The sequence below is a fragment of the Rhinichthys klamathensis genome, unplaced genomic scaffold (genome assembly GCF_029890125.1).
Source record: "Rhinichthys klamathensis goyatoka isolate OS25496 unplaced genomic scaffold, OSU_Roscu_1.1 h1tg000228l_1, whole genome shotgun sequence".
Taxonomy (NCBI): Eukaryota; Metazoa; Chordata; class Actinopteri; order Cypriniformes; family Leuciscidae; genus Rhinichthys; species Rhinichthys klamathensis.
This window is the reverse complement of record NW_026606752.1, coordinates 2,953,406-2,980,245: the sequence shown is the minus strand read 5'-3', so window position 1 is coordinate 2,980,245 and position 26,840 is coordinate 2,953,406. Positions and strand designations below refer to the sequence as shown.

At 38.5% G+C, this 26,840-nt stretch overlaps 2 protein-coding genes across 2 annotated transcripts in view; one reads left to right on the top strand and one right to left on the bottom strand.

The window, feature by feature from the left end:
• The window catches only part of stra6 (signaling receptor and transporter of retinol STRA6), a 30,049-nt gene extending 15,068 nt beyond the window's left edge, over positions 1 to 14,981 (top strand). Inside the window, exons 9-18 of the mRNA XM_056265026.1 lie at positions 1,007 to 1,083; positions 1,220 to 1,281; positions 1,423 to 1,585; positions 3,839 to 3,914; positions 5,490 to 5,623; positions 6,562 to 6,679; positions 6,857 to 6,958; positions 8,030 to 8,193; positions 10,107 to 10,244; positions 14,036 to 14,981. Of these exons, the coding sequence (XP_056121001.1) occupies positions 1,007 to 1,083; positions 1,220 to 1,281; positions 1,423 to 1,585; positions 3,839 to 3,914; positions 5,490 to 5,623; positions 6,562 to 6,679; positions 6,857 to 6,958; positions 8,030 to 8,193; positions 10,107 to 10,244; positions 14,036 to 14,289 (1,288 nt within the window). The 3' untranslated portion in view covers positions 14,290 to 14,981. The remainder of the gene's footprint in view (positions 1 to 1,006; positions 1,084 to 1,219; positions 1,282 to 1,422; positions 1,586 to 3,838; positions 3,915 to 5,489; positions 5,624 to 6,561; positions 6,680 to 6,856; positions 6,959 to 8,029; positions 8,194 to 10,106; positions 10,245 to 14,035) is intronic.
• A 723-nt stretch (positions 14,982 to 15,704) lies between these two features.
• LOC130099357 (immunoglobulin superfamily containing leucine-rich repeat protein 2-like) lies at positions 15,705 to 20,306 on the bottom strand. The gene is made up of 2 exons (XM_056265025.1): positions 20,012 to 20,306; positions 15,705 to 18,996 (listed from the first exon to the last, which is right to left on the bottom strand). Exon 2 carries the CDS (start codon positions 18,985 to 18,987, stop codon positions 16,855 to 16,857), a length of 2,133 nt encoding a protein of 710 aa, XP_056121000.1. The 5' UTR covers positions 18,988 to 18,996; positions 20,012 to 20,306; the 3' UTR covers positions 15,705 to 16,854.
• Between the last annotated feature and the right edge of the window lie 6,534 nt (positions 20,307 to 26,840).

Sequence of the window (26,840 nt, the reverse complement as noted above, 5' to 3'; positions counted from 1 at the left end):
AAGGCTATATTCACGACATACAGGCGAAACGCAAGGAACAACAAGGCATCAAAATAGAGGCAAAAGCATACCGGTCACAGTCAAAAAATGAACCACCGCATATCCTACTAATCGAGACGGAGGCTGGGTCTAACAATATCAAGGAGCAACACTGTTCATGCAAAGCTGGGTAGGTCTCTATTCACTTTTATAATCGTTATTACAAAGCAAATGGACTACGCGAGTATAACGTTGCTAGACGACACTTGTCAGGATTTGACTTAAAATCGGACGAAAAAAATGGACACCCCCCTGCAACCTCTCTGGGAAACGCGTATCTGTGTTACAAATGCCCCAGGCACAACGTTTAACCATATTTTTGATAAAACTACGACGGTAATAGCCTACCGAGACCAAAAATATGAGACGCCTGTGTTAAAGTCAATGGAGCTGTGAAAAATGTCGGACCACTGTGGGAGCTCGTTCTTGGCTGCGCTGTGATTGGTCAATCTACATTCTAGGGTGTGGCTTAGCCAAAGGCGAATTAGCTGGTCAAGTGGATTTACTTATTGTAGAATTAACTAAAGTTATCATGGCCAATGTAATGGAGCGGATGTCATAACAAATGTCAGTAGACCGGGATGATTTTAAATGAGCGGGTCATTCATAAATCTGTAAGATCTTTCCTTCGTGCTGTGGAAATACAAACTGGAAGACAGAACGCAATGAGCGCAGTGTTGAAAAGGGGCGGAGCTACATAAGATCTATAAGGTATATGTCAACACATTTCAGATATGACTTAAATACCTAGAAGCCATGGGTTTGAAGATCAGGACTGGTTGTTCAAAGGTTGTAGGTTTGAATCCCATTTAAAGCCATTGTGCAAAGTAATACGTGTACTGTAAGTCAGTTTAGATAAAAGCATCTAATTGTGCATTCGAAAGACTGTGATGGGATATTATTATAGAATTCTATTGAATTAAGTGTTGTTGTTGTTGTTTATGAACATTTATCTCTTGTTTTGCAGTTCCAGCGCAACAAAACCCAAACTATTAGAAAGACTCCGAGATGCTGCCAAGTCTTACATCTATACACCCGAGGATGGTAATTATTACATTTGAATGTTTTTAATAAACCTAAAGTTGAAACCAAATATTTTGTCCAAAAAATATACACTATCATTCAAAAGTTTGGAGTCAGTAAGAGTTTTTTTTTTTTTTTTGTCTTTCTTTTCCATCAGTTTTTAGGTTCCCTTTGAAACTAGCGATCTCTTTGGTTGTGGCATTCATTGCACTTTATCAGGTAAACACTTTAAGAAACGAGCCCGTTTTTGAGTTATTTCTGTCTATAAGGAATAATTAATGCGCTTTTCTTTCGTTTAACTTGGGAAAAGTAGCTTATTCCAACGCATTTTGCATTCTTTGGAATCTCCGAATCTCTTAGATGGCGCTCTTGCTGGTCTCAGGAGTGCTGCCCACCCTACACATCGTCCGTAGAGGAGTGGATGAAAACATTGCCTTCCTGCTGGCTGGTTTCAATATCATCTTGTCAGATGACCGTCAGGAGGTGGTCAGGATTGTAATGTACTATTTGTGGTGTGTTGAAAGTGAGTCAGTCCTTTTTATACTTCTTATACTTTGGCCTACACAGAATATGTGCCCGCAGAATTCAAGCAGAACATCCGTCATTTATTACATTCTACATACTTCTATCCCCTTGTATAAGCAAACTGGTTTTTTAAATGTATTACTATAATACAAATAAGTGTGCAGATTTTTATGTGGTCCTAGCTATTACCCTTTTTTCAATGTGGTATTAGTTTAGTGCCACTATTAGGCTTTTTCAGATATGACTGTTTCATGTAGTGTGTAATACAACTGTTTGTGAATGTAAAAGGTCTGCAAAGTTTCAAACATCAAAGTGCAGATACATGGAGTTATTGTCTCCCAAAAGAAATAACCGCTTCTGACCAATCAAAGCGGAGTAGACCAATCACAACGGACTGGGTCATCTGACCAATCAGAGCAGAGTAGACCAATCACAACGGACTGGGTCATTTGACCAATCAGAGTAGACCAATCACAACGGACTGGGTCATCTGTCCAATCAGAGCAGAGTAGACCAATCACAACAGACTGGGCCATCTGACCAATCAGAGTAGACCAATCACAACGGACTGGGTCATCTGTCCAATCAGAGCAGAGTAGACCAATCACAACAGACTGGGCCATCTATCCAATCAGAGTAGAGTAGACCAATCACAACAGACTGGGCCATCTATCCAATCAGAGTAGAGTAGACCAATCACAACAGACTGGGCCATCTGACCAATCAGAGCAGAGTAGACCAATCACAACAGACTGGGCCATCTATCCAATCAGAGTAGAGTAGACCAATCACAACAGACTGGGCCATCTATCCAATCAGAGTAGAGTAGACCAATCACAACAGACTGGGCCATCTGACCAATCAGAGCAGAGTAGACCAATCACAACAGACTGGGCCATCTGACCAATTAGAGCAGAGTAGACCAATCACAACAGACTGGGCCATCTGACCAATCAGAGCAGAGTAGACCAATCACAACGGACTGGGTCATCTGTCCAATCAGAGCAGAGTAGACCAATCACAACAGACTGGGCCATCTGACCAATCAGAGTAGACCAATCACAACGGACTGGGTCATCTGTCCAATCAGAGCAGAGTAGACCAATCACAACAGACTGGGCCATCTGACCAATCAAAGCAGAGTAGACCAATCACAACAGACTGGGCCATCTATCCAATCAGAGTAGAGTAGACCAATCACAACAGACTGGGCCATCTATCCAATCAGAGCAGCGTAGACCAATCACAACAGACTGGGCCATCTGACCAATCAGAGCAGAGTAGACCAATCACAACAGACTGGGTCATCTGACCAATCAGAGCAGAGTAGACCAATCACAACAGACATGGGCCATCTGACCAATCAGAGCAGAGTAGACCAATCACAACAGACTGGGTCATCTGACCAATCAGAGCAGAGTAGACCAATCACAACAGACTGGGCCATCTGACCAATCAGAGCAGAGTAGACCAATCACAACAGACTGGGTCATCTGACCAATCAGAGCAGAGTAGACCAATCACAACAGACATGGGCCATCTGACCAATCAGAGCAGAGTAGACCAATCACAACAGACTGGGCCATCTGACCAATCAGAGCAGAGTAGACCAATCACAACAGACTGGGCCATCTGACCAATCAGAGCAGAGTAGACCATGTAGAGACAGAATCCTTTATCAAACTATTTCAGGCACTGTGAGAAAAAGGTGATGCTGCAATGTAAATTATGAGAAAATTAAAGTGTTTTTGACCTTGCATGTAAAACTATTGTAGGAGTCCAAACCAAAATTAGGAACCTTCAAAATAGCATAATAAGTGCACTTTAGTATATCTAAATTGGTAAAGTGTTGTTTAGAGGAATTGCAAAGCTGGAGTATTTTGGATCAGTGCAGTTGTCTAGAATGGGTTTAAGGATGATCTCTGATAAGCTAATGTATGCCAACACAGCCATGCAAATGTGAGCTTTCTGATGAAGCGCTTGCATTGATCCAGACTGTTAGAGGTCTGCATGCATCAGTGCATTTACTGCATGCAGTCCAATCATTCGCTTGCATTCACTTTCACTCCGCTTTAAATACCCATATAAATCAACCGATGAATAACGACGCAGTCAGCAAAGCCGACCGCTGAACTGTAGCAGGACTCGGTTTCCAATCAGTCAGTGGGAAAAAGTGCTGAGGTCGTGAGTGCGTACTTGTGCATCTGACATTGACTCTTCGGCTCATGTGATTCTGTTTTTGTTTTTTCAGTTTGCTATTTGTCAGCGGTGACCCTGGCCTGCCTGGTCAACCTGTTCATGCTCATGAGGTCCATGGTCTTGCACAGGTGATACAAAAAAAACTCACATCCTAATCTATCCCAGTTAACTATGCAGAAACAAATATATGCAAGTAGAAGCAAGTAAACCAGGTACATTTTATAAATAGAATTTGGAGTCAGAATTGGACATAAAAGACTTCGGAAGTTTCTGACGTCAAAATTAACTTTATGATTGCTAATTGATTTCCATTTATACATTTATTTATATATATATATATATATATATATATATTTATATATATATAATATCTTTTTTTCTTTTTTTTTACTCAATTCCAACTTTTTAAATTCAGCAACAAATTGTCGAATTAAAATAGAATAAAATATTTCTTCAGAATTTCCTTTTAAATATATTAAATCAAATGTATATTAGCAAAAAATACAAAACAATTGTAACTTATTTTTTATTTAATATTATGAATATTAAAATAAATATATAAAAAAAAACATATATATATATATATATATATATATATATATATATATATATATATATATATATATATATATTAGGGCTGTCAAATGATTAATCGTGATTAATCACATCCAAAATAAAAGTTTTTTTTACATAATATATGTGGGTGCACTGTGTATAATTATTTTATATATATAAATACACACATGCTTGTATATATTTAAGAAATATTTTCATGTATATATTGTATATAGATTTATATATAATTTATATAAATATAAATATTTTATATATAAATAAATTTTTTTTTTAAATATACATGCATGTGTGTGTATTTATATATATATATAAAATAATTATACACAGTGCACCCACATATATTATGTAAAAAAACCTTTTATTTTGGATGTGATTAATCGTGATTAATCATTTGACAGCCCTAATATATATATATATATAAATATGTATGTATTTAATCATAAATATTTGTATTAATACATATTTATGTATTTAACATTAAATATTTTAAAATGTTTTTTGTTTTGTTTTATATTAGTTAATTTAATGTGTATGTATAAATGTATAACTCTAATATGAGAGCACCAGTTTACCCGATTTATGTATTTTATGTATGTAAATGTATTTTTACATATTTATGTATTTAACAATAAATATGTATGTGTTTAATATTACATATTTATGTATTTAGCATGAAATATTTTAAAATGTTTTTGTTTTGTTTTATATTAGTTAATTTAATGTGTATATGTATAAATATATAACTGTAATATGAGAGCACCAGTTTACACGATTTGACGCATTTCCTGTTCTTTCTTTTTTTTATTGGTCATCATGCACGTTTGTGAATGCACTGCTAATAATTTCATAACTGACTGCTTCTATTATGAATAAGAGCTAGCTGGGGGTGAAACGGGGAGAAATCATTTACTAGGCTAATGAGAGAGAGGTAATTACAGTCAGGAATACCAGATTAAAAATAATGACTTTTCAAATTGAGTTTTTAGATGTCGTTAATGGCAGTTTGACTCCCTGACATGCAATTCCATTTAAGTTCCTTCTTGATGAAGAGACGTCCCCATTACAGGCATTTCCACAGATGCTGCGTGTCTATTAAAGCTCTGAGTGGTGTCTCTGTGTTGACTCAGGTCGAACCTGAAGGGCCTGTACAGAGGAGACATCTTCACTGTGTATAACTGCCACAGGAGTATCCGGCCGTCTCGACCCGCGCTGGTCTGCTGGATGGGCTTCACCAGTTACCAGGCCGCCTTCATCTGTCTCGGTGAGGACACGTTTCTCCACTGTATTGAACCAAACTCCCTCATTCTCAAGGTATAAAAGTGTGAGAATAAATAATTCGAAAGATAATATATAATATACATTTTTTTAAGACTGACAATAAAGCTTTTATTTACTTTATTATTATAAACCTGCTAAATGGAGCCAAAATTTGACTGCTGTAAAACAAAAGTATATATATATTTTCTTTTTTATTATTGATTGAATAAATACATAAATAAAAATAAATAAATAAATACAAATTAGATAAATACAAAAAATACAAAAAAAATAATCAATCAATAATAAAAATAAATATTTTGAAGTGGATCAAACATTTGAAGTGGACCAAGAAAAATTGATCAAAGTTGTCCTAAGACAAGAACAGGTATTGTTTAAAATTCATGTATAACTTTGAAAGGTTTTGATCCACTTATCTTTTTTTTTTTTTTTTTGATTGATTGATTTTTTTTTTTTTTTATGTATTTGTTTAAATTTATTGATTTTTATTAATTTATATTCTTTTACTTTTCGGTTTGTTTATTTTTTATAAAGGCACTCAGTTCTGGGTCATTCCGGGAATTTGTTCCGAACTTTTCTCTGCATACACGGCTTTGAAATATAATTTCTCCTCCCATCTCATATTTTTACCCACCAACATGTCCCTTAAGGGGCTCCGTACTTCGTTCATCTGGAAACAATAAAAATCCAACATACATGGAGAAAGTTTTGATAAAACAAATTTCTTTAGATTAATGTGCACATCGAACAAAAGACCAGCAACACTTAAGAAAGTAAAAAGGGTGGGCTTTATGTTGCTTTTAAATAAATCAATTAATAATACACACTGTATAAATATAATATTATAAGCATCATTTTATTTATTTTTCAAATGAACTAGTATCCTGTATATGAGCATGTCTGATGTGCGTCTGTGTCCAGGCATGGTGATCCAGACTCTGGTGTTCTTCATCTGCATTCTGTTCGCCGTCTTCCTCATCATCATCCCTGTTCTCTATGGAACGAATCTCATGCTCTTCCATATCATCGGCCGCATGTGGTGAGTGGCCTTCACTCGGCGCACTCTAGGTCATGACGGTGACCTTGAGAAAGCTCAGGGTCGTGACCTCGTGAGCCAGGAATCTCTGCTATCAGTCGTCTCTCATCATAAGCTGAGCTATTAGAGAAGGAAGGGCCTCTTAAGAGGGTTCTCACGTGCATGTTTTCTTTGCTAAAGGCCTTTCTGGTTGACGCTGCTCCTGGCTTCGCTGATCCAGCACGTGACGTCCAGGTTTTTGTTCATCAGGAAGGATGCAGGGACGAGAGATCTGAACAACAGGTGCGAATTCATTTTACGACACAGCCAAAACACCTGGCTCTTACTGGTTATTGCTTTTAATGTCTACATACACCATCTGGCAGGCCATGACTGACTAGCCAACAATAAAAACCTCTACCGTTCTGTACATCATTGATTCTGAGCAACAGAAATTTAAGATACAGATGTTCAACGCCGTTTTATTTTTGCGACATCGTTGTTACTAATAACATTTAAACGCGTTAAGTCGTTAAATTTAAATTTATATTCGTGTGTGCGTATGTGTAATTATGTATTTCAATTGTTTATTACTTTCCTTTATTTTATTATATTATATAAAATGATCAGTTGTATATAATTATATATTACATAATATATTATTTGTATTATGACATACAGTATATTATATTTATTACTTATTTTATGATATAAAATAAAATTATCTGTTATGTTTACCAATTATCTTTATTATATTATGACTGAAAAATAAATAGAAGTAATATTATATTTATATTAGGGCTGTCAAATGATTAATCACGATTAATCACATCCAAAATAAATTTTTTTTTTACATAATATATGTGGGTGCACTGTGTATAATTATTTTGTATATATATAAATACACACACATGCATGTATATTTAAGAAAAAAATATTATTTATATATAAAATATTTATATTTATATATAATATAAATTATATATAAATCTATATACAGTATATACATGAAAATATTTCTTAAATATATACAAGCATGTGTGTGTATTTATATATATAAAATAATTATACACAGTGCACCCACATATATTATGTAAAAAAAACTTTTATTTTGGATGTGATTAATCACGATTAATCATTTGACAGCCCTAATTTATATATATTTAATAATACATATTCGATCATTTTATTTTAGAAATAAACATAATGTGTGTGTGTATGTATATATATATATATATATATAAATAAAATTATATTTTATTTTTTGTGTGTGTTTAATACTTTATTACTTTTATTATCTAAAATCAAAAGAACAAATGTATATACAGTAAATTTATTTTTATAATACAAATTATATGTGGTGTTTCTCTACAGAGGGAGTCTGTTTCTTCTCAGCTACATGTGTTTCCTGGTTAATGTCATGGTTGGTGTGATAGTGGGCATCTGGAGGTTAGTGATCACTGCCCTGTTCAACATAGTCCACTTAGGACGCCTGGACATCAGCCTTCTGAACCGCAGCGTGGAGGCCTTTGACCCAGGTACTGCTGCATTCATGTTTGACCCAGGTACTGACCCAGGTACTGCTGCATTCATGTTTGACCCAGGTACTGACCCAGGTACTGCTGCATTCATGTTTGACCCAAGTACTGACCCAGGTACTGCTGCATTCATGTTTGACCCAAGTACTGACCCAGGGTTTACAGCAGGGGCGGACTGGCCATCTGTGTGATCTGGAGAATCACAGAACGGCCGGTACTCCAGGACGGCCGGCGGGCCGGCCCACCAGCCGCCACACACATCCCAAGTCTCCCGCATTTGATAGCGGCTCCCTGATGTCCGCAAATTAGTTAAAATCTCCCGGAATCTAGAGCGAGCAAGAGCGCGCATGCGTAGCGCGTGCACGGCAGAGAGAGAGGGAGCGAGAGATTGCGTGTGTGTGCTAGTGTGCGCGTGTGTGCTAGTGTGCGCGTGTCCCTCACGAAGCGCATGTAAGGACCCAACCAATCAATTGTCAGTGCGGGCGGGCTTTTATCTCTACTACTCCCGAACCGAATTAATCAGAAATTACTTTGCAAGTTACTTGCTAGGGATGATGTTAGGAAGTGATATTCAGCTTGCTACATTTTTAATGATTACAGTAGTTAAAACAGCTAAACTTCAACATTTTAGCTGTAAAATGCCACATGCAGTTGCTAATATTTAGAAATATTTTGTGCTTTTACTTTTAAAAATGTTGGTAATGTTACAGTTAATGCTTACAAACTTTGAAGATTTTGAATACAGAAGTTACATTTGTAATGGTGTATTTTCATTTAGATGTGGTATTATTATTTGTGCAGTAGCTAAGATTAATTACTGCATAAACTAATTAAGATTATTAAGTAATAAATTCATTTTAAGACAGCATGGAATAGATTGTATAATATGCTGTTAGCTATAATTTGGATGGTATAGTATCATGAGCCACAGTTAAAGTGACACTCATGGCAGGCGTTATTGTTGTTGTTGTCGAGTTTCCGCGCGCCGATTGCTTTGGGCCGGGCCTAGTCAAAGTCCAGGGCCGTTTTTTAGTCCCAGTCCGTCCCTGGTTTACAGCAAATCCAATCGATTGCATTTAGAGAATAAAAGTAACTACATGATAGAAGACAGCACTGCATAATTACTTTTTATATATTTTATAGAATTAAAAAATATTTATCTAATTATATAAAATATACATAATACAACACTATTAGTTTTATTTAAGCCTAACTTCGTCCTGGGTCCCCCAAGACGTAATCAGTGTCCCACATTTCAATTATGTCTGTATTATTTTATTTCTACCCTGAAATTGCAATACCACAATAAGAAGTATAATACTAAAAAAAAATCCGATTGGTGTTAAAAAAATGCATTTACTGCTTCTAGACACGTACTGGATAACATCCTGATTAAACCTGCCAGATCCAGCAAAACATTCAAGTTCAACATGCACTGAATCCGGTAGAAACGCATTTATTGTTGGTGTAGTGTAATAAAAGAAAATAAAGTAGTCGCTACTTAAGGAAACGCAGTGTATTTTAGTATAAAATATGTTTTTTACCTCTACTAGCCTGTTATTCAGTTCATTATATTTACTAGACTGAATAGGTCCCGTAGAGTAAATCTCATGGTATCACGCGAACCTGGGCAAATTGACTGCCGGTCACAATTAACACCGCTTATTGATGATTTGAAACGTTATCATCCAATATTTACATAGTATAACGTCCTGAAAAATCACATCTACTGTCCTGCACCAGAGCAAGGTGGTCACCCTATTTAACCCGGATTTGTAGTTATGCACATAGAAATATCAGATGTAACTACTCCTACCATATACTGTATTTCTGATCAAAGTGCCAGACTGAACGTCCGATGCGAAACCCCCTCAGATGTGGGCTGTGAGTGTCATTTGGTTGTCTCTCTGCAGGATACCGGTGTTACGCTCATTACCTGAAGATTGAGGTCAGCCAGTCTCACCCCGTGATGAAGGCCTTCTGTGGACTCCTGCTGCAAACCACGGGCCAGGACAATCTCTCCGCACAGAGGATTCGAGATGCTGAAGAAGGTCTGTGCTTTTCTTTCTTTATTACTTCAGTTCATGACTGCGATATGATTACATATCATTCGCTTTGAGAGAGTCCGCTCGCGAACTCCAAGCTTTTAGACTCATTCGTTTAGAACTGAGGATGTGGTCAGTGTTTTGAGCCTGTTTTGAGCCTGTCCTGTGTTCATTTCATTTGAGTTTTGACAGTGAGTGTGTGGAAACTGTACATTCCTGGCCACTTTACTTTAAAAAGCATTGAGGGATTTCAAATAGGTATGCAGATATTTTTTTTTTTTTTTTTTTTTTTTTTTTGGTATTGAATAATAACTGATAGTTATTTCATACTTTAAGTGATAACCAGTTCTATAGACAGAAGTTAATATCAAAAAAACATACATTTCAGACACAATATGGTCAGCAGTTTTTGCACCACCTATTATTTATACTTATAACTACCATAAAAATAAATTACATAATTTAAAAAAATATATAATAATAATAATAATAAAAAGGGAAATGTGAAACAGTACTTTAATTATATATGTATGTATGTGTGTGTGTATATTAGTGCTGCACGATTAATCGTATCGCAATCGTAATCGCGATGTCAAACCTATGTGATTATATAACGCAAAATGCCGCGATTTTATATGAAATAAACAAATTAGGGCTATTAACACCGCATCTCTTCTTTTTTGTCATCCTTTAGTGTTACATGATCCCGCTCTTATTCGTGCAAATGCCTAAAAACCATTTTGCACGACAAGAAGTCAAAAGAGAGCGCGCTGCCTGTGAATGTCCTGAATGTGACTCACAGAAAAACGCGCGCCAGTATAATGCGCATGCACAGACCGGGTGCCAGAATACAGTTCTCTTTCGAGCTTGAACGAACAATAATACACACAATTATGCCAAAATGTCGTTTTGTCGATTATCTTCATAACATAAGAGCAGTCTTATGATGGACGAAAAGAGTTGTGCTTGTGAGAGAATGAGGCGCGTGTGAGATTCGCGTCTCAGCAACGGCTGCTCTTAAAGGGCCAGCAGCGAATAAAGCGTTCTGTCAATAAAGTTAATCAAAGAACAAAGGGAACAGAAAATTACTCACTGCTCTTGACTAAAGAAGTTTTGTAGCTTTAATAAGGATTAGTCTATATATAATTTATAATTCATGCAGCACAGACTGTTTGATAACTTTATTCAATTTCTGTATATAAATCTGTATATAAATCCTCAATCCTACTTGTTAAGACAGGAAGAGCACAGGTAAATATGGCATTTATTATGGGTTTATGTGAGGATTGTTTGAAGTTCACTTAATTTAAAAGCTGTTTTTTTTAAGCCTTGAATAAATATTTTAAAAGTTGATAGCTTTCAATTATATTGATGGAATCACTGTAATGTTGGATGGCTATAATTAACGTTTAAAATGTGGGGGGTGTCGTCATTTTTACATCAATGGCTTATTGATCATTGATGTAAATACACATTAATACACAGAGTTGAGAAATACACATTAATACACAGAATTATCACTAATCTGTGTGTGCATTTTACTTTAGAACCAAGCAAGTTGACTCATGAAACCATTTGTTTATTATATCGCAATCGCAATATTGACCTCATTAATCGCAATATGACATTTTCCCCAAATCGTGCAGCCCTAGTGTATATGTATTATGTATATATATATATATATGTATGTGTTATGTTTACCAGTTCTGTTTATTGTGTTTGGCAGTTTTTTATATAAAATAAAATAGTTGTATTATATATTTACATACACACCAATTCTATTTTTGCACAACCACCTATTATTTATATTAATGTTTTCCGTAATTATAAATTAAATTAATAAATTGATCAAATAAATTACATCAATTAAATAATAAAAAATAAAAGTAAAACACTACATATATGTGTTTGTTTTATTTGTTCATACATGCAGACTATAAACAGATTGACCTCCCAGTACCCAGTAGTGTTCAGACTAATACCATCTTTAAAAGAACAAACTAATTTCATCTTTTTAATGCATTTCAAACAGAAAGCAGTGCAAAATGATGTTAGATCATCTGTGTCAAATCTCTGACTGAAGCCAAGATTTATATTGATCCATGTTTGATTTCTCCTGGGTGATTCATGTCTATATGCACAGCCGGCTGGTTGGCCTTGTTTTTAGAATAATTGATTCATCGTGTTGCCTCGCACGCAGCAGGCGAGCGTTCCCGCAATGATTAAATTTGTCAGGATAAATTGGGCCCTGATGTGCAATAACTCACCTCGGCCCTGCTACTGCTCAATCAGACCTGTCATAGACACAGAGTACACTTCTCGTAGTGTGAACATTCACACTTCTTTCATATAGCTGAGCGGAGATGCCATTAGAGCTTTCTGTGTGTCTTATAAAGTCAAAGCTGTTGGAGCAGGACGGATCTCAGCTTTAGGGTTTTGCAGGATGATAGGCAACAGATGGTGTATATTCCACTATTCCACATTAAAAAAACCTGTCTTTTGTTGATTTTACACCTACAAGATGTGATGCTTTTTGCATACAAAAAAACTGTAGGAATAATATTTGCTTGTTTGCATTTGCATACAATAATTATTATCTGAGAAAAACTGGTCTGTTACACCGACTGAGCGCTGTTATTGACCGTCTCATATGTGTGGCTCACAGTTCTTACACTCTCCGTATGCTAATCGCACCTCGTATGTTCCAACTGTGAATTAGATGTACATTTCAGACCTCTTCGCTTTCATGCAATTTGCCAGCATTAATGTAAAACACTACATATATATATATGTTTGTGTTTATGCTATTATGACATATCTACAATTAAAATATGGGCAATTAAATATGTAAATATTCATATGCCTGTATATACAATAAGTGATAGAATAATTTTACCTTTAATTTTGCCTTCTTACCTATGTAGTGTGGTAAGATGGCTTCTTTAAATAATTTACATTTTGTTCTATAACAACTAAATTAGCAAATGTTTCTATTAATTTCCTAAAATAATCATCCAGCACATGCTAGACTTATATCTAAATGTATAACAATTAGAAAGTTAGCATTCAGACGCCAGGTATAATTTATATTTTTTTACTAGTGGGTGCAGGACACTAACGTTCATTTGTGTAAGTGAGGATAGCAAAATAAAGGAAACGGTGACATATATTATACCCAAATATTCTTCATACAGTAGACTATCAGTAAAATGTAGAAAAATTTGGGACAAAAAATTATTCAGACACTTTGATCTGACCATATTTTGCTTAAGTGTTTTTTCTTTAATTGCTAATGCGACCTTTTTACACCACAGACTGAACACAATTAGCATTGCTTGGTAATTGGTTGACCTAAACTTGTATTATCTAATTGTGTATTTAAATCTAACAGCTGACAGATATTCAACCGGATTCATTTGTGAGATAGTCTAACAGAAGAATGGACAAAACCAGTGAAATATCAACTGATTTGATAACACTGAGTTCTTGTCATATTTTATTACCATTTTCTAAACTATAGCGAAAAAACTGTGATAATGTGAGAAAATGTTGAAGGTGTTTGAATAAATTTTGGTTTGACAGTGTATGTGTGTGTGTATATATATATATATATATATATATATATATATATATATATATATATATATATATATATATATATATATATATATATATATATATATATATATATATATATATATATATATATATATTAGTATTATCAGTAATCAATTAAATGGACTATTTAATACGTTGACTTAACCTCTTTCATAATGTTTTGTATTCAACATTTAAAGGTATTCAATTGGTCCAGCAAGAGAAGAAACAGAACAAGGTGTCCAACGCCAAGCGGGCACGAGCGCACTGGCAGCTCCTCTTCACGCTGGTCAACAACCCGTCCTTGGTGGGCTCCCGAAAGCATTTCCAGTGCCAGAGTTCAGAAAGCTTCATCAACGGAGCACTCAACCGGACCTCTAAGGAGGGCAGCAAAAAGGAAGGCAGCATCCAGGAGCCGAGCAAGGAGGCCGAAAGCGCCGCCACCAACAACTGAGGACTGGACATCACAATGTGGAGAAGGAGGACCCCCCCCCCATCCCCCCCACCCTCTCTTAATGGCTGCTGGCCAGATATTGATGATAGTATTATTTGCTTTGGTGTAGCAGAGAAGCACATGTGTTTTAGCTAAGTGCACTTACAGCTCAGTGCCTCAGGAAGAACTCCAAGCAGTTGTAGTTAACGGATACTTTGCATGTGTGTGGATGTGTGGATGGATGGATTGTGTCTTTTGTTGCATGTCTGAGTGAGACTGTCTTTCCTTCTTGGACTTAGCATATCAGGAAATCTAGTTTGGCACTGAACTCCCATCTAACCGCTTGATGCGAGGTTAGTATGTGTGACTATTTATGAATGTACAGGTTCTGCTCTTTGGCAAAACTGATGAATTATTAATTTCCACTCATTTTTGCACTCATTGGTGTGACTTTTACCAGTGGTGAGAATGTTCTTATATTAAACAAACAGATGAAACCTATAATGTCCATTATGGGTTGAGCTGTATCTGTTCTTTTAAGACAACATAATTGCATTGCAATATTTTTTTCATCTCTGACTAAATATAAACACAATCTGTCTCACTGTTACATTTGACACTTCATTTTGATAGTCCCCTCTATTGTGTCTTTTTCTGCTACCTATGGCATATTTGTGATTTATGAAATTAAATAAATATTAAAACTTAAAAAATCTGTTCACTGTGTTGAATTAAGGGAAATGGTGCCCTCTCCCGCGTCGCGTAAATGATTTCATGTTCAGTTAAAAAAAGAAAAATGAGAACAATTCGAATTATAATATAGCCTACTCTCACGAATATTGTTATGCATTATTTATTTTCCTTGCGGCAATTTTAAACATTCTAAAAAGATTTTCGTTCGTTATTCAAACGTATGATTTGTAGAGTAATTGAATATTTAAAATAAGGTGTGAGCAAAACCACACCGAAATCACATTATTCCTTTGTTCTGCCCTTCAGTTTTCTCAAGCAAATTAATTCAGTACAATATCAATATCCATGACGAAAAAAAAGGCTTCTAAAAATGGGATAAATTAGCCTATTTCGTGGATTTAAATGCGTTTAATATAGCTATAGGCTATAATGTCCTATAGGATGCAGGCTCATATTTATTTTCAAATATTCGTTTTAGAAAAACAAAAACTAAATGTACCATACCTTAATCGGGTAGGGCTACTTTGTTCATTTTGAGAATAAAAACAATATATATATATAGGCTACAGTGAGTGTTTTACCTGTTCCCCTTTCGCACGGCGTTTCACAGGACAAATCATAATTTGAAGAGTGCTTGCTGGATATTGAACAGTCAGTTGGGTGGGTTGTGTGAAAAGCTTGTCCACATTTATATAGGCTAAAAAAAAAACACTTTTCTATGTTTGCAAATAATTTCCAATACATTCGTTCGTTCAGTATTTTATTAAGGTCACGTAGGCCTACATAAAATCATATCAAAATCTTTAAAAGGTTTGAGCATTTTTACAACATCATTGGACAGCTGGACAAGAAACAAGCCACTACGTCAGTTTACTGGACACTCGATGTCGTGTTGACATGGTAAAAACGGACCATTTATATTTATAAAAAAAAAGAGAACAGTTTCTCAGATTACTTGGCTTACATCACAAATCGACATTGAATATCTACAGTTTATAGTACCCTAATAAAACACACTTGAAAATACTTTTGTGTGACATGCCACGAATAAAGGCTATCTCAAATAGAAGAAAGGACACGTTCAGTCAATTCGTAAAGGCGAGAGATATTTTAAAGCACCCGGTCGCAAAGATATTAAAAATCACACACGTATGTTGGATTCATTACACTTAACAAACTTTTTTTCCAAGGTGACCTGGTTCGTTTTCCAGACACACACATGCTGTGAAAAGAGTAACAGGGTGACATTTCCCTCAGAAGCGCTCGATGTTTGTCCACTATATCGATTACTTAAAATGGATGCTACTTGACAATGAAAGTGACGAGACTCACGAAAAGTGAATTGTAGCTATTATGAGGGTTTTTTTGAAGATAGATTTACGTCCAGTCCACTGGATAAATTTCAAAACCCTATTTGTAATAATGAACACTCATCGTATGCACACTGATAGACAGTGATAACTTGCTGAGGTAAAAAAAAGGAGCGCGCATTTATCAGTGCGCGTCTATAGGCTATATAGACCTTATTCACAGCGGCGCCATCTTCGATTTTTAACGGACATTCAAGCGAGGCTTTGAGGGATAGATATCTCTTCAGTTGGTTGTACTGTTCTGTAATGTGTTTTTTATTGTTCTGCTGACGAAAAAATGCAAAAATATATTTGCAAGAAATTCAAGTAGACAAATAACTGAGCTGTGGAAAATTATAAGTGATCTAGGAGCTTTATGCAGCTTTTTACAGCGGATGCTAGTGAAAACACTGTAAGTCTATCTCTCACTGCCCCGCTTTCATACCTGCCATGGCGCAGCTCTGAATAAAGTCTATTACGTGAGATGACAGTCCGTATTCACCTGGTTTGTATTGTGTTTCAGAGCAAATGAAGAATAAACATCTCAACGGGGTTGTTTGTAATTACCATTGATCTCCGCAGATATGTTTACCGCTTCAGCCCCAAGTGGCAACCGATCGCTGTACTCAGATCCAGCTTCAAAATCCTCCTGGGTTTTGGATTGTGACTCGGGAATGGACTCGGTCACCACACTGCCCTCGACGTCCTCACCTTCTCCGTCCTCGCCATCAGCCTCGCCTTCGCCCTCTCCCAGCTCACTCGGGTCAAAGTTCTTCTCAGATCCCACAAAAGACGCCCTGGGGTCGAAATCCGTCGCTATGTGCTTTTCCATCTGATCTGGGTTTTGTGTCTTCATAATCAACTTGTAGGTCTTGCCTTGATACTTGTAGAGCAGATGACAGCAGGTGGCTCCCAGCAGGGGCACGGTTGCCAAAGCTAGCAAAAAAATGCTAACGACCACTATAATTAGCAAAGATGGGATTTTCTTCCGGGTTGTGAAGACCACTTGGACTTGACAGTCCTGGCCTCCATAGGTGAGGCACAGGGTGTAATTAGTGCCTGGCTTGAGGCCCTGAAAGCGATAGGCGTTGACACCCTCCTCTATCTTGGACCACTGCACCACTGAATGTCCATTACCAGTACTGACGCAAAGGTACAACATGTCCAGGGGTGACTTTTTGGTGGACGTCTGGAAAAGGCTAAAAGGCTCCTTATTTACAGTTTGGAGGTCTTCTTGTTGACTGAGGTGAATGTTTGACTTTGCATTGGCCATCTGGAAAGGGTTCAGCTGAACTTTGGCCTCAGTCTCTGAAACCTCCAGAGCGATCACCCCAAAATCAAACGTGTACTGTTTGAGTTCGTCCAAGCTGAGATTGAAAGCATGGTTGGAGATGTACTGCGTACCATCATTTATTCCGCATTTGCCAACAAATGGCAAATTATCGGCCCCTTCTTCCACTCGCTCTCTATCCCTCGCAATAAGAGATGTTCCGGTTGGAAGGCTCTTTGTCTTCTCCTCAGATTTGGACCACATGCTAATAACGCTGTTTTTGGAGCCTTTTGAACCAAGTTTGTCTTCTGGTAAATGGCTAGGTGCTTTTGTGTCGAGCATCGAATTGATGGCATGCTTTTTGGTGCCTGCGACAACAAGTCTCACCGAGCGCTCGGCTTTTCCCATGTCGTTGACAGCAGAGCAGGTGTAGTTGCCGTCTTCTTTCTTGCTCATGCGAGGGATGATCAAGGTGCCGTTTTGAAACACAAGGAACCTGGTGTTCGTAGGCGGCCCATTAACCGGAATCTCAATTTTTTCGACAATGGCGGGTAAAGGGAATGTAATTAGTTGGTTTCCAGCGTATATCTCCCATGTGACGTCAGGTTTAGGGGTTCCTTTTGTTTCGCAGTATAGCATGACCAAATATCCCTCATAGAGTTCAGTTTTTTCGATGTTTGGCTGATATGTGATGGACACGGACGGAGCCTTGCAATCCAGTTTGGGCATGCTAGTGACCTGTGTACCTTTGAGGTGGGAAGGAGCATCACAGACAATGTTGTTTGGATCAGGGATTGAGATTGAGGATTTGGTGATCCAGTCCCTAAGCCACTCAAGGTTGCAGGAGCAGATGAAGGGGTTGTGGAAGATTTGGAGGTGGGACATGGCAGTCAAAGCATCAAACGTCCCCTGCACGATGGTGGTAAACTTGTTATTGTTAATACGGACCGAACGCAGGTCCTTCAGGTTGGAAAAGGCATTCTTGGGGATGCTGACCATCTCGTTATTGTTCATCTTTAACAACTGCAGGGCAGTGAGATTGGTCAAGTCCTCCCATGGAAAATGCACAATTTTGTTGTGGCTAATATCCAAATTTCTCAGCTGGATCATCAGAGCCAAGGTGTCCCTCTCGACGGTGACGATTTCATTGTGAGCCAGCCAAAGAGAGGTCACCTGGGTCACATTTATAAAGGTTTTGGATTTCAGCACTTTAATCTTGTTAGCTGAAAGACTCAGGGTGGTCACATTGGACGGCAAGCCCACAGGTACTTCCAGAAGTTCTTTGTAGGCACAATCTGCAAACTGGTGGTTATATTTATCAGAGCAGGTACACTGCTCAGGGCAACAGTGCGCACTGCCAATCACTGCAGTCCCCAAGGCAATAAGCATCAGGTATTTGGTTGCCATTTTCAGCTCCTGCCAAGCACACATGAAGGTGCAGATTAGTACAAATTATTTATGTATTTTTCACACTCAAAGAACAAATGTGAATGAAAGAAGTCATTTAAAGTTAACTATTGCAAACTATTATGATGATAATAAAAAGCACTTGATGCTATCATAGTGTCAAGCAAATATATTTTGAAGTGTTACCAAAAACTAAATGCTTTTATTATTATTATTATTGATTACACTTTATTTGTTAAGTTTATTTTAGTGTCATTGTTAGATATGTTACATGCACTTACTCTAGTAATAACAATAAATTATGCATCATTGCAAGCGCAAACCAAACCTTAATCCTAACCCTATAGTAAGTATATGTAGTTAGTTAATATTACTCAGTACTTAAATGTATAATTACAGTGTAACAATACTACTTAAAATACAGTGTAACCCTTTATTTTAAGGTGACATAGTTACATTGTACTTACTCCCATAAGAACTTAGTAATATTTATTAACTACATGTACTAACTATAGGGTTATGATTAGGGTTTGGCTTAGTGGCATGTAATTATGCATACTGTACTGTTATTACTATAGTAAGTACATGTAGTCATGTGTAACTATGTCGCCTTAAATTAAAGTGTTACCTTATTATTTATTCTCTCTTTATTTTATTCTCTTTTTTTTCTTGTGGACTAATTGAGATGTCTGATGTTTTTTTGTTTTTTTTTTTTTTCATCTCGACATCCTCGAGCGTCTTGCTGTTACCGGACGACTGAGCAGCGAAGGCTTGAGAACGTCCCGTTCTTGTACCGTGTTCGCTGTCCAGCGTGCTGAAAACGCGCTTCACTTTATATAATAAAACTTATTTGTGTTGCGAATGTCTTGAACATCTCGAGATATGTAGCGACTGCTTCTTAACCATACAATCCTTACAATTTCGCTGAAAGTTTAAATAAGAAACACTTTTACAGTTTATTTGCTATTGTTTCTGTCTACATTCCGGACAATTGTTGCTTGAAAACTTTCTCATAGTGCCTTACCTGTAAGTGATATATTCCTAACGCTCGCGCGGATTTCAGTCAACACGACACTTGATGAGATTTAAAAACAATATTTAATGCTCAGATGTCAAATTATCCCAAAACATGATGTAGCCTTTTATATCCCGCTGGAAATCTCTGCTATTTTTGTTAGCAGACGGCAGATGATACATTTTAGTGTCCGTGAGATGCTGAGCAGTCCAGAGGCTGTTTTCTCATGATCGCGCTCGAGTTTGGACAGAATACACTGCGCGCTCCCGCCTCCACATTGTAAGGGGAGGGATTGTGAACGCGCAGCCTCTCCCTTCAATTCCGCATTAATACCACAGGGACTTTGCCGTCCAGATGAAGGTTATTCATAATTTAGATACAGCTGATAATTTATATCACATGACCTATGCCCATTGTCTTTTCGATGTGATTATTACCGATAGCCAGATCATTTTCATATATAAACAGTAAAAAGTATTTTTAAAAGATTGTATAGGCTATGCAATCAGAAACACATTTTATATATAGATTTGCTTGTGTCCGAATGAATTTTACAGGTTAGTCAGTTTTTTTAGAGATAAAGTCACCTACCATAAAATACTGTATGATTGTTAAAATCATAAAATTAACAATTAAGAAAACCGATGAGAAAGACAAAAAGGTGAAGTCCAAACATTATTGTCTCATGACTATCTATCTGTCAAAAAGGAACAGAAAATCATGCAAAATTATATTTGCAATTATGATATTTTTTTATTGTAGAATACTATATTTTGTCAGTGCCTACAGTTAGAATAAAAGTGCTACATTTTCCCTGAGATGATTTTTGAACACTTCGCTGCTGTTAGCGAACCAGATATTAAAAACAAGCGAACTGAGCTGCAGAAACAATGAAGCGTCATGAAGCTCATGAAAGGCTGTACATTCTGTTTGTAATTGCGGTGACTTTAGTGAAAGTTGCTTAATTTGTTGGCAAGTCTTCTCAGGGGGGAACTCCTTCTCAAGAAACTAAACTAAATACAATGATAATGTGAACGCATTTGGCTTTGAGGGACACAGATCTTGTTTATGTCTTTTCATTGCCTTTTATTTTTTTGCGGTTTGGTGGTGACGCCCGAACCCTTTCACATGCTGACATCTAGTGGTCGTTGTTGCTCGTTCATTTTAGTAGTCTAGATCTTTTATCAGATTTGTTTTTTTAAAACATAGGTTTCTTTCTTTTCTGTAATTCCAGAAAGTGTTTATAATCCCAATGCATTGTGGTAAATTGAAGGGCAATTAAAGTAATCAAATGTGGGTTTTTTTAATAAACTTGACCTTTGATTTTCTCTTTCTGCTCTCTCTCCACAAATTGGTCTATTTTAAACACACTTCGGTATGTGTCTTTTACATCATCGTAACTAAACAACTCAATCTAACAGTTTTTCCCATATTGCATCTACTAGAATTTTGTATCAGCATCAATGATATTATTACATTTATTTATTTAGTGTTTACCGTGATGAAACACAACGGTCATAAAACTACAGCAAATGCATTATGCACTCAGTAAGTTTCTAGTTGTGCTGGCTTATACTGACACCTGGTGTGGGGGCAGCTTCAGACAAAAGCTAAACTTTACAGTTAATTTCATTGTCAGGTTTAGTTGCAGAACCGCAGCCACAGAACGGAAGTGAGGAGCTGTAACGATCACCAGCTGGAGTGCCCTCGAGAGCAACCAGAGGGCGCTCCACAATAGACTATGATCACTTCCTCACAAACTACATTTCCCATACTTTTTTGCCCGGATTCATCAGCACTCATTTCATTCACCTGTCTTATCACCTTGTTTCTCTCACACCATAAATACCTGGTTTTCACATTCACTCGGTGCGAAGTATTGCTTTCCCAGTGAACTATTCTGAGCGTTTGTACCCTGTGTTTGTTTACCTGTTACGACTTTATCTGGACCTTACCTCTCGTTGTCTGCTGCCTGCCTGCCTTACTGTGTAACCTGCTCTGCTTATATCGCTGGTATTCGACCCTTGCCTGTCTGACCCTGTTATTTAATAAAGCCTGCAAATGGATCTCTCCTCGTCCGCTGCTTCATAACAGGAGCTCATAGAGTCTTAATTGAGTAGCGTTATTTCTTTTATTAGATATGAGCTATTTTCACATGGGTTTTGATTGGATCAATATCTAGAATATTGAATGACAATACTTTTAAATAGGGTCACTTTGTAATTCCTACATGCATGATGTACAATGTATCATGAGCATTATTTTAGCAGCCCATTAATCGTGCATCGCCGATAGAGCTCACTTATTCAAAACAATAACAAAGGCGTAAAGGATAGTTCACCCAAATATGAAAATTCTATCATTAATTAATTACTCACCCTGATGTCGTTCCAAACATGGACTTTTTTCTTCGGAACACAAATGAAGATATTTCTGATAAAATGACTGAAATGAGAGCTTTCTGTCCCTCGATTGACAGCTACACAACTACCACTTTGATGCTTCAAAAAGTTCATAAAGAGATCGTAAAATCCAAAAAACTAAAAGTAAAACTAAAAGTAAATTACGACAGAATTTTCAGTTTTGGGTGACCTATCCCTTTAATATAGACATTTTTATCATCTATAACAGTGGTTCTCAACCTCTCCTGCAGGGACCCCCTGACACACCATGTTTCTGTTTTAACCCTGAAATGGCACACCTGATTCAATTAATTAAAGGCTTAATGAGTCATTATTAGAGTAGGAAGTAGGAATTAGTTAATTGATCAATTAGTCAACTACTCATTAAGCCTTCAATTAATTGAATCAGGTGTGCCATTTCAGGGTTAAAACAGAAACATGGTGTGTCAGGGGGTCCCTGCAGGAGAGGTTGAGAACCACTGATCTATAACCTTCTGGAGAAGTATACTTTCTTTTTTGTTTAAAAGTAGTATACTAATAGAACACGTGGGATAACAGATCAATAACTTCCAGCTTCACCAGCAACAACAAAAAAGATTCAGTTCTCTTGAATTGTTTGTGGTTTTCACACACCATGTCTAAAGTAAGTTCGGTAGGAACTATAGTCATCCCTGATTGGTCTTAACCCTAGTGACGGGTAGGTTTAGGGGCGGGGTTAGGGGTAGGCCATCGTCCCTGATTGGTCTTAACCCCAGTGACGGGTAGGTTTAGGGGCGGGGTTAGGGGTCGGCCATCGTGAGGTCCGGATAACAGGAAAGTACCGTAAGTTCTCTTACGAGGTTCTCTCGTACTGCATAATATCTTACGCTAGGGGAAAACCTCTTTTCCACGAGATATTGGAGCCAAAAATTATCCTTAATTTTGAATTAATGTAAAACGCGTTGCGGCAGCATGCAGACATAGGCAATACGGCTCGCGTGCCTATTGGCTGTCCTGCGGCAACTGCAGCAGCCTATCGAGAGAGGCCCTTGGTGACGTCAGTGGGATCCAATGGGATCCAATGGGACTACGTCACCTCCCGCCAAAGCGGGCGTGGCCTGGGCCTATAAATATAGCTCGATGGGCTGATATAATCTGGTTTTTCATCTCTTCAGCGAAGCTCATGCATCGCTGGATCCGGAGTGAAGAAGCCGCGCCGTCTGAGAAAAGCTTTCTGCGGGACGAGCCTTTGCATCTGAAGCCGCTGGCCTTCATCTCGCCGCCTTCAGTCACCGTACCTGCTACGCTTTCCGGCGTTTATATCCTTTTACTCTGCCGAGTGTGTGTTCGCCGCTGCGACTCACACTCTCTCTCTCTATCTAAAAGAGCAGTGTCTTTTTAAAGATGCCTCGTTCCTGTGGCTCGTGCCGAGCCGCACTCAGCGACGGGGACCGCCATTTCATCTGCGTTTCCTGCCTGGGTAAGGATCATGCAGCTCTCGCGCTTGCTGAAAGCGGCTGCCATCATTGCGAGCTATTGCCATGGTGACTCTAAGGACTCGCCTGGCATTTTTCTCCGAGTCTGCACTTCCGCCCGCTATAGTGCCGCGCTGTAAAAAGCGCCGTACTCAGCGGGTCCCCGAGCCTTCTCCAGCCCGTGAAAGCTCGCCGGTTCGCCCGCGAGTTCACCAGCTTCACTCGAGTCGCTCACCGATGGACAACGGCCGCCGTCCGCCGCCGCTTCCGCCAGTAATGACGAGGAGATAGCTGCATCTGTAGAGAAGGCCAGCTGCTCTATCCTGGCGTCGGACAGTGAGGATTGGGCGAGCTCTGTGGACCTCCCCCCTCTCTGCCCGCGAGTCGTCAGGGAAACGGGCCAGCATCGAATCCGAGCTGATGCGTCTGCTCTCACAGGCCGTGGCGAGCCTCGGCCTTGTGTGGGAGGCGCCCGTGCAGCCCGCGCACAACCGACTGGATGGATGTTTCCTGCAAAGGGAATACCTCTTTCTCAGCAGCATTCTCCGTGGTGGATGGTGCTAAAGACAGAGGATACCACTCTCTTCCTCCAGTAGAAGAAGCTGTAGCGGCCCATCTTTGCCCGCCCTCTGCTGGGCGGCGAGCTAAGACGGCTGTGATGGCCCCGATGCAGCCACACATTAGTGAGCGGTAATGTCGCGCACGCACATACATACAAACACCCATTACTTAGATTTTCTTGGAATTTATCCTGTACATTCTTTCGTTTCATTCATTCTTTCAATGGTTTCTGTTCATATATTTATTTGGCAATAAGATTCAGACATTGTTTATTTCTCATTAAGATATTTATTTGAGGTGTTTTTATTTGAGGTTGTTGTTAGTGTTGGTATTGTCTTTTTCAATTGTTTGTTCTTTTCTTTAGATTTATTATTTGTGTTAAGGTATACACTTAATTATAGTGTAATTATGTAACTGGTCTTGTTATTGATTTTGGTGTTGTATTGTGAAGTTTATTTGTTTTTGTCTTCCCTTATGTGTTAATATGGACTAGTCCGTTGGTATAAATGTGTCCCTGATGTTTAATTTGTAGATCAGTTTAGTTTGTTCTCACATGTACTCAGTTGTTTGAGTTTAGTTTGTTTTGTTGATCTCTTTTATAGGCCTAAACTTTTGATTTGATTATTTGGACTTTGGTTTCCTTTTTTGAATATTTTTATATGATTTTTGGATTCAGTAAAATATATGGGGTTTTTTTGGAAATATTTCTATGGCCCTCATTCCTTGACTGCTTGTGCCCTCACAAGTGGTGGCAGCGGTGGGATCAGCCAGTAGGGGGCATAGTTTCCCAAAATATATATAATTTCCCCCCCCCCCCCCCCCCCCCCCCCCCCCCCCCCCCTCGTTTCCTTGAGATCGAGATTCTCTATATGCCATGAGCCGGGGAGGAAGGAAAACTGCCTCAAAGCCTGCTCTAGCAGAGCAAAGTGAGGAAGTATTCCAGGAGCTGGTGGAGGATGGACCAACGCAGGAAGTAAGAGAGGTGGAGGAGCTGGAGCCGGGGAGCAGAGAACCCACACTGGCAGACTTGACAAGCCTGTTCCGAGCACACTTGGCAAAGATGGATGCTCAAGAAAACCACAGGCATCAAGAGTATGTCCAGCAGGAGCGTCGCTTTAAAGGTCTTCAACACCAGTTTAGTCTGTTGCAGCTGGAGGTGCAGGCTCGCACAACTCCAACTCCTAATCCTCTGCTGACTGTTGGGGACCCCTTGGAAGTTCCTGATAACGAGGAAGCTGTCTCGGGTCGTCCATTGTCTCAGTCCACTACCTGTCGGAAGGATCTCTCAGAAAACCGTGATGTAGGTCAGTTTAAAGAGCCAAGACTTGAGAAGTTATCTGAATCTGATGACATTGAACACTTCCTAATCACTTTTGAGAGAATTGCAGCTGTTTGCCGGTGACCGAAGGAGGATTGGGCCTTCCGTTTAATTCCTCTTTTGACGGGTAAGGCCAGAGCTGCTTACGTGCATATGGATGTTGAGGATTCTCTTGAGTATGAGGAGGTTAAATCGGCCATCTTGAGGAAATATGATCTCAACCAAGAAACACACAGACAACAGTTTCGTTCTTTGGATGTTGAACCCAATGAGAGCACGAAAGAGTTATATGTGCGGATAAAGGAACTTTCTGGGGAGTGGATCCAGACAAAAGGTAGATCAGTGGAGGAAGTTGATGAAATCTTGATTCTTGAACAATATCTGAGGATGCTTTCTCCTGAGCTCCAGGTTTGGATCCGGTAACATGATCCTAAGACCGCAGCACATGCAGCAACACTGGCCGATGTGTTTGTGGCTGCACGGAAGAGTCAGTCATGGGCCTGGAAAGCCAGCAGGGATGATCGCCGACTATACCTTCCCCAGCAAAGCCAGAGAAATGTTCCCAGTGCTGGTCAGTCACTTGGAGGAGGATATGCATTTACGACTCCTCTGAAGAATCCTAGAAAGGTGCCAATCTGTTATCTGTGTGGCCAGGAGGGCCATACAAAACCAATGTGCCCTAAAAACACAGCCAAGACTACTCACTTATGTTATGTGCCCAGGAGTCGTCCGGTTTCACAAGCAAAAGTTGAGTGGGCACCACAGATGGTAACAGTGGAGGTGAATGGAAGGGAATTGCAGGCTCTGGTGGACACTTGGAGTGTTCAGACGCTAGTGCATCGCAAGTATGTTCCACCTGCCCTACTTAACTTCAGTGAAAAGAAATCCATTCGCTGTGTTGACGGTGATGAAAAGCTGCTTCCTACCTCCCATGTATATATATCAAGGTGAAAGGACAAACGTACCTTCTGGACGTGGGCGTAGCAGAAAATTTAACGTTCCCTGTGGTCTTGGGTCATGACCTGCCAGTGCTCTGGGACTTGTTGCAGCCGGTACCTTTGTGTAATATGGTTGTCACCCGAGCTAAAGCGAGCAAAGGGGAA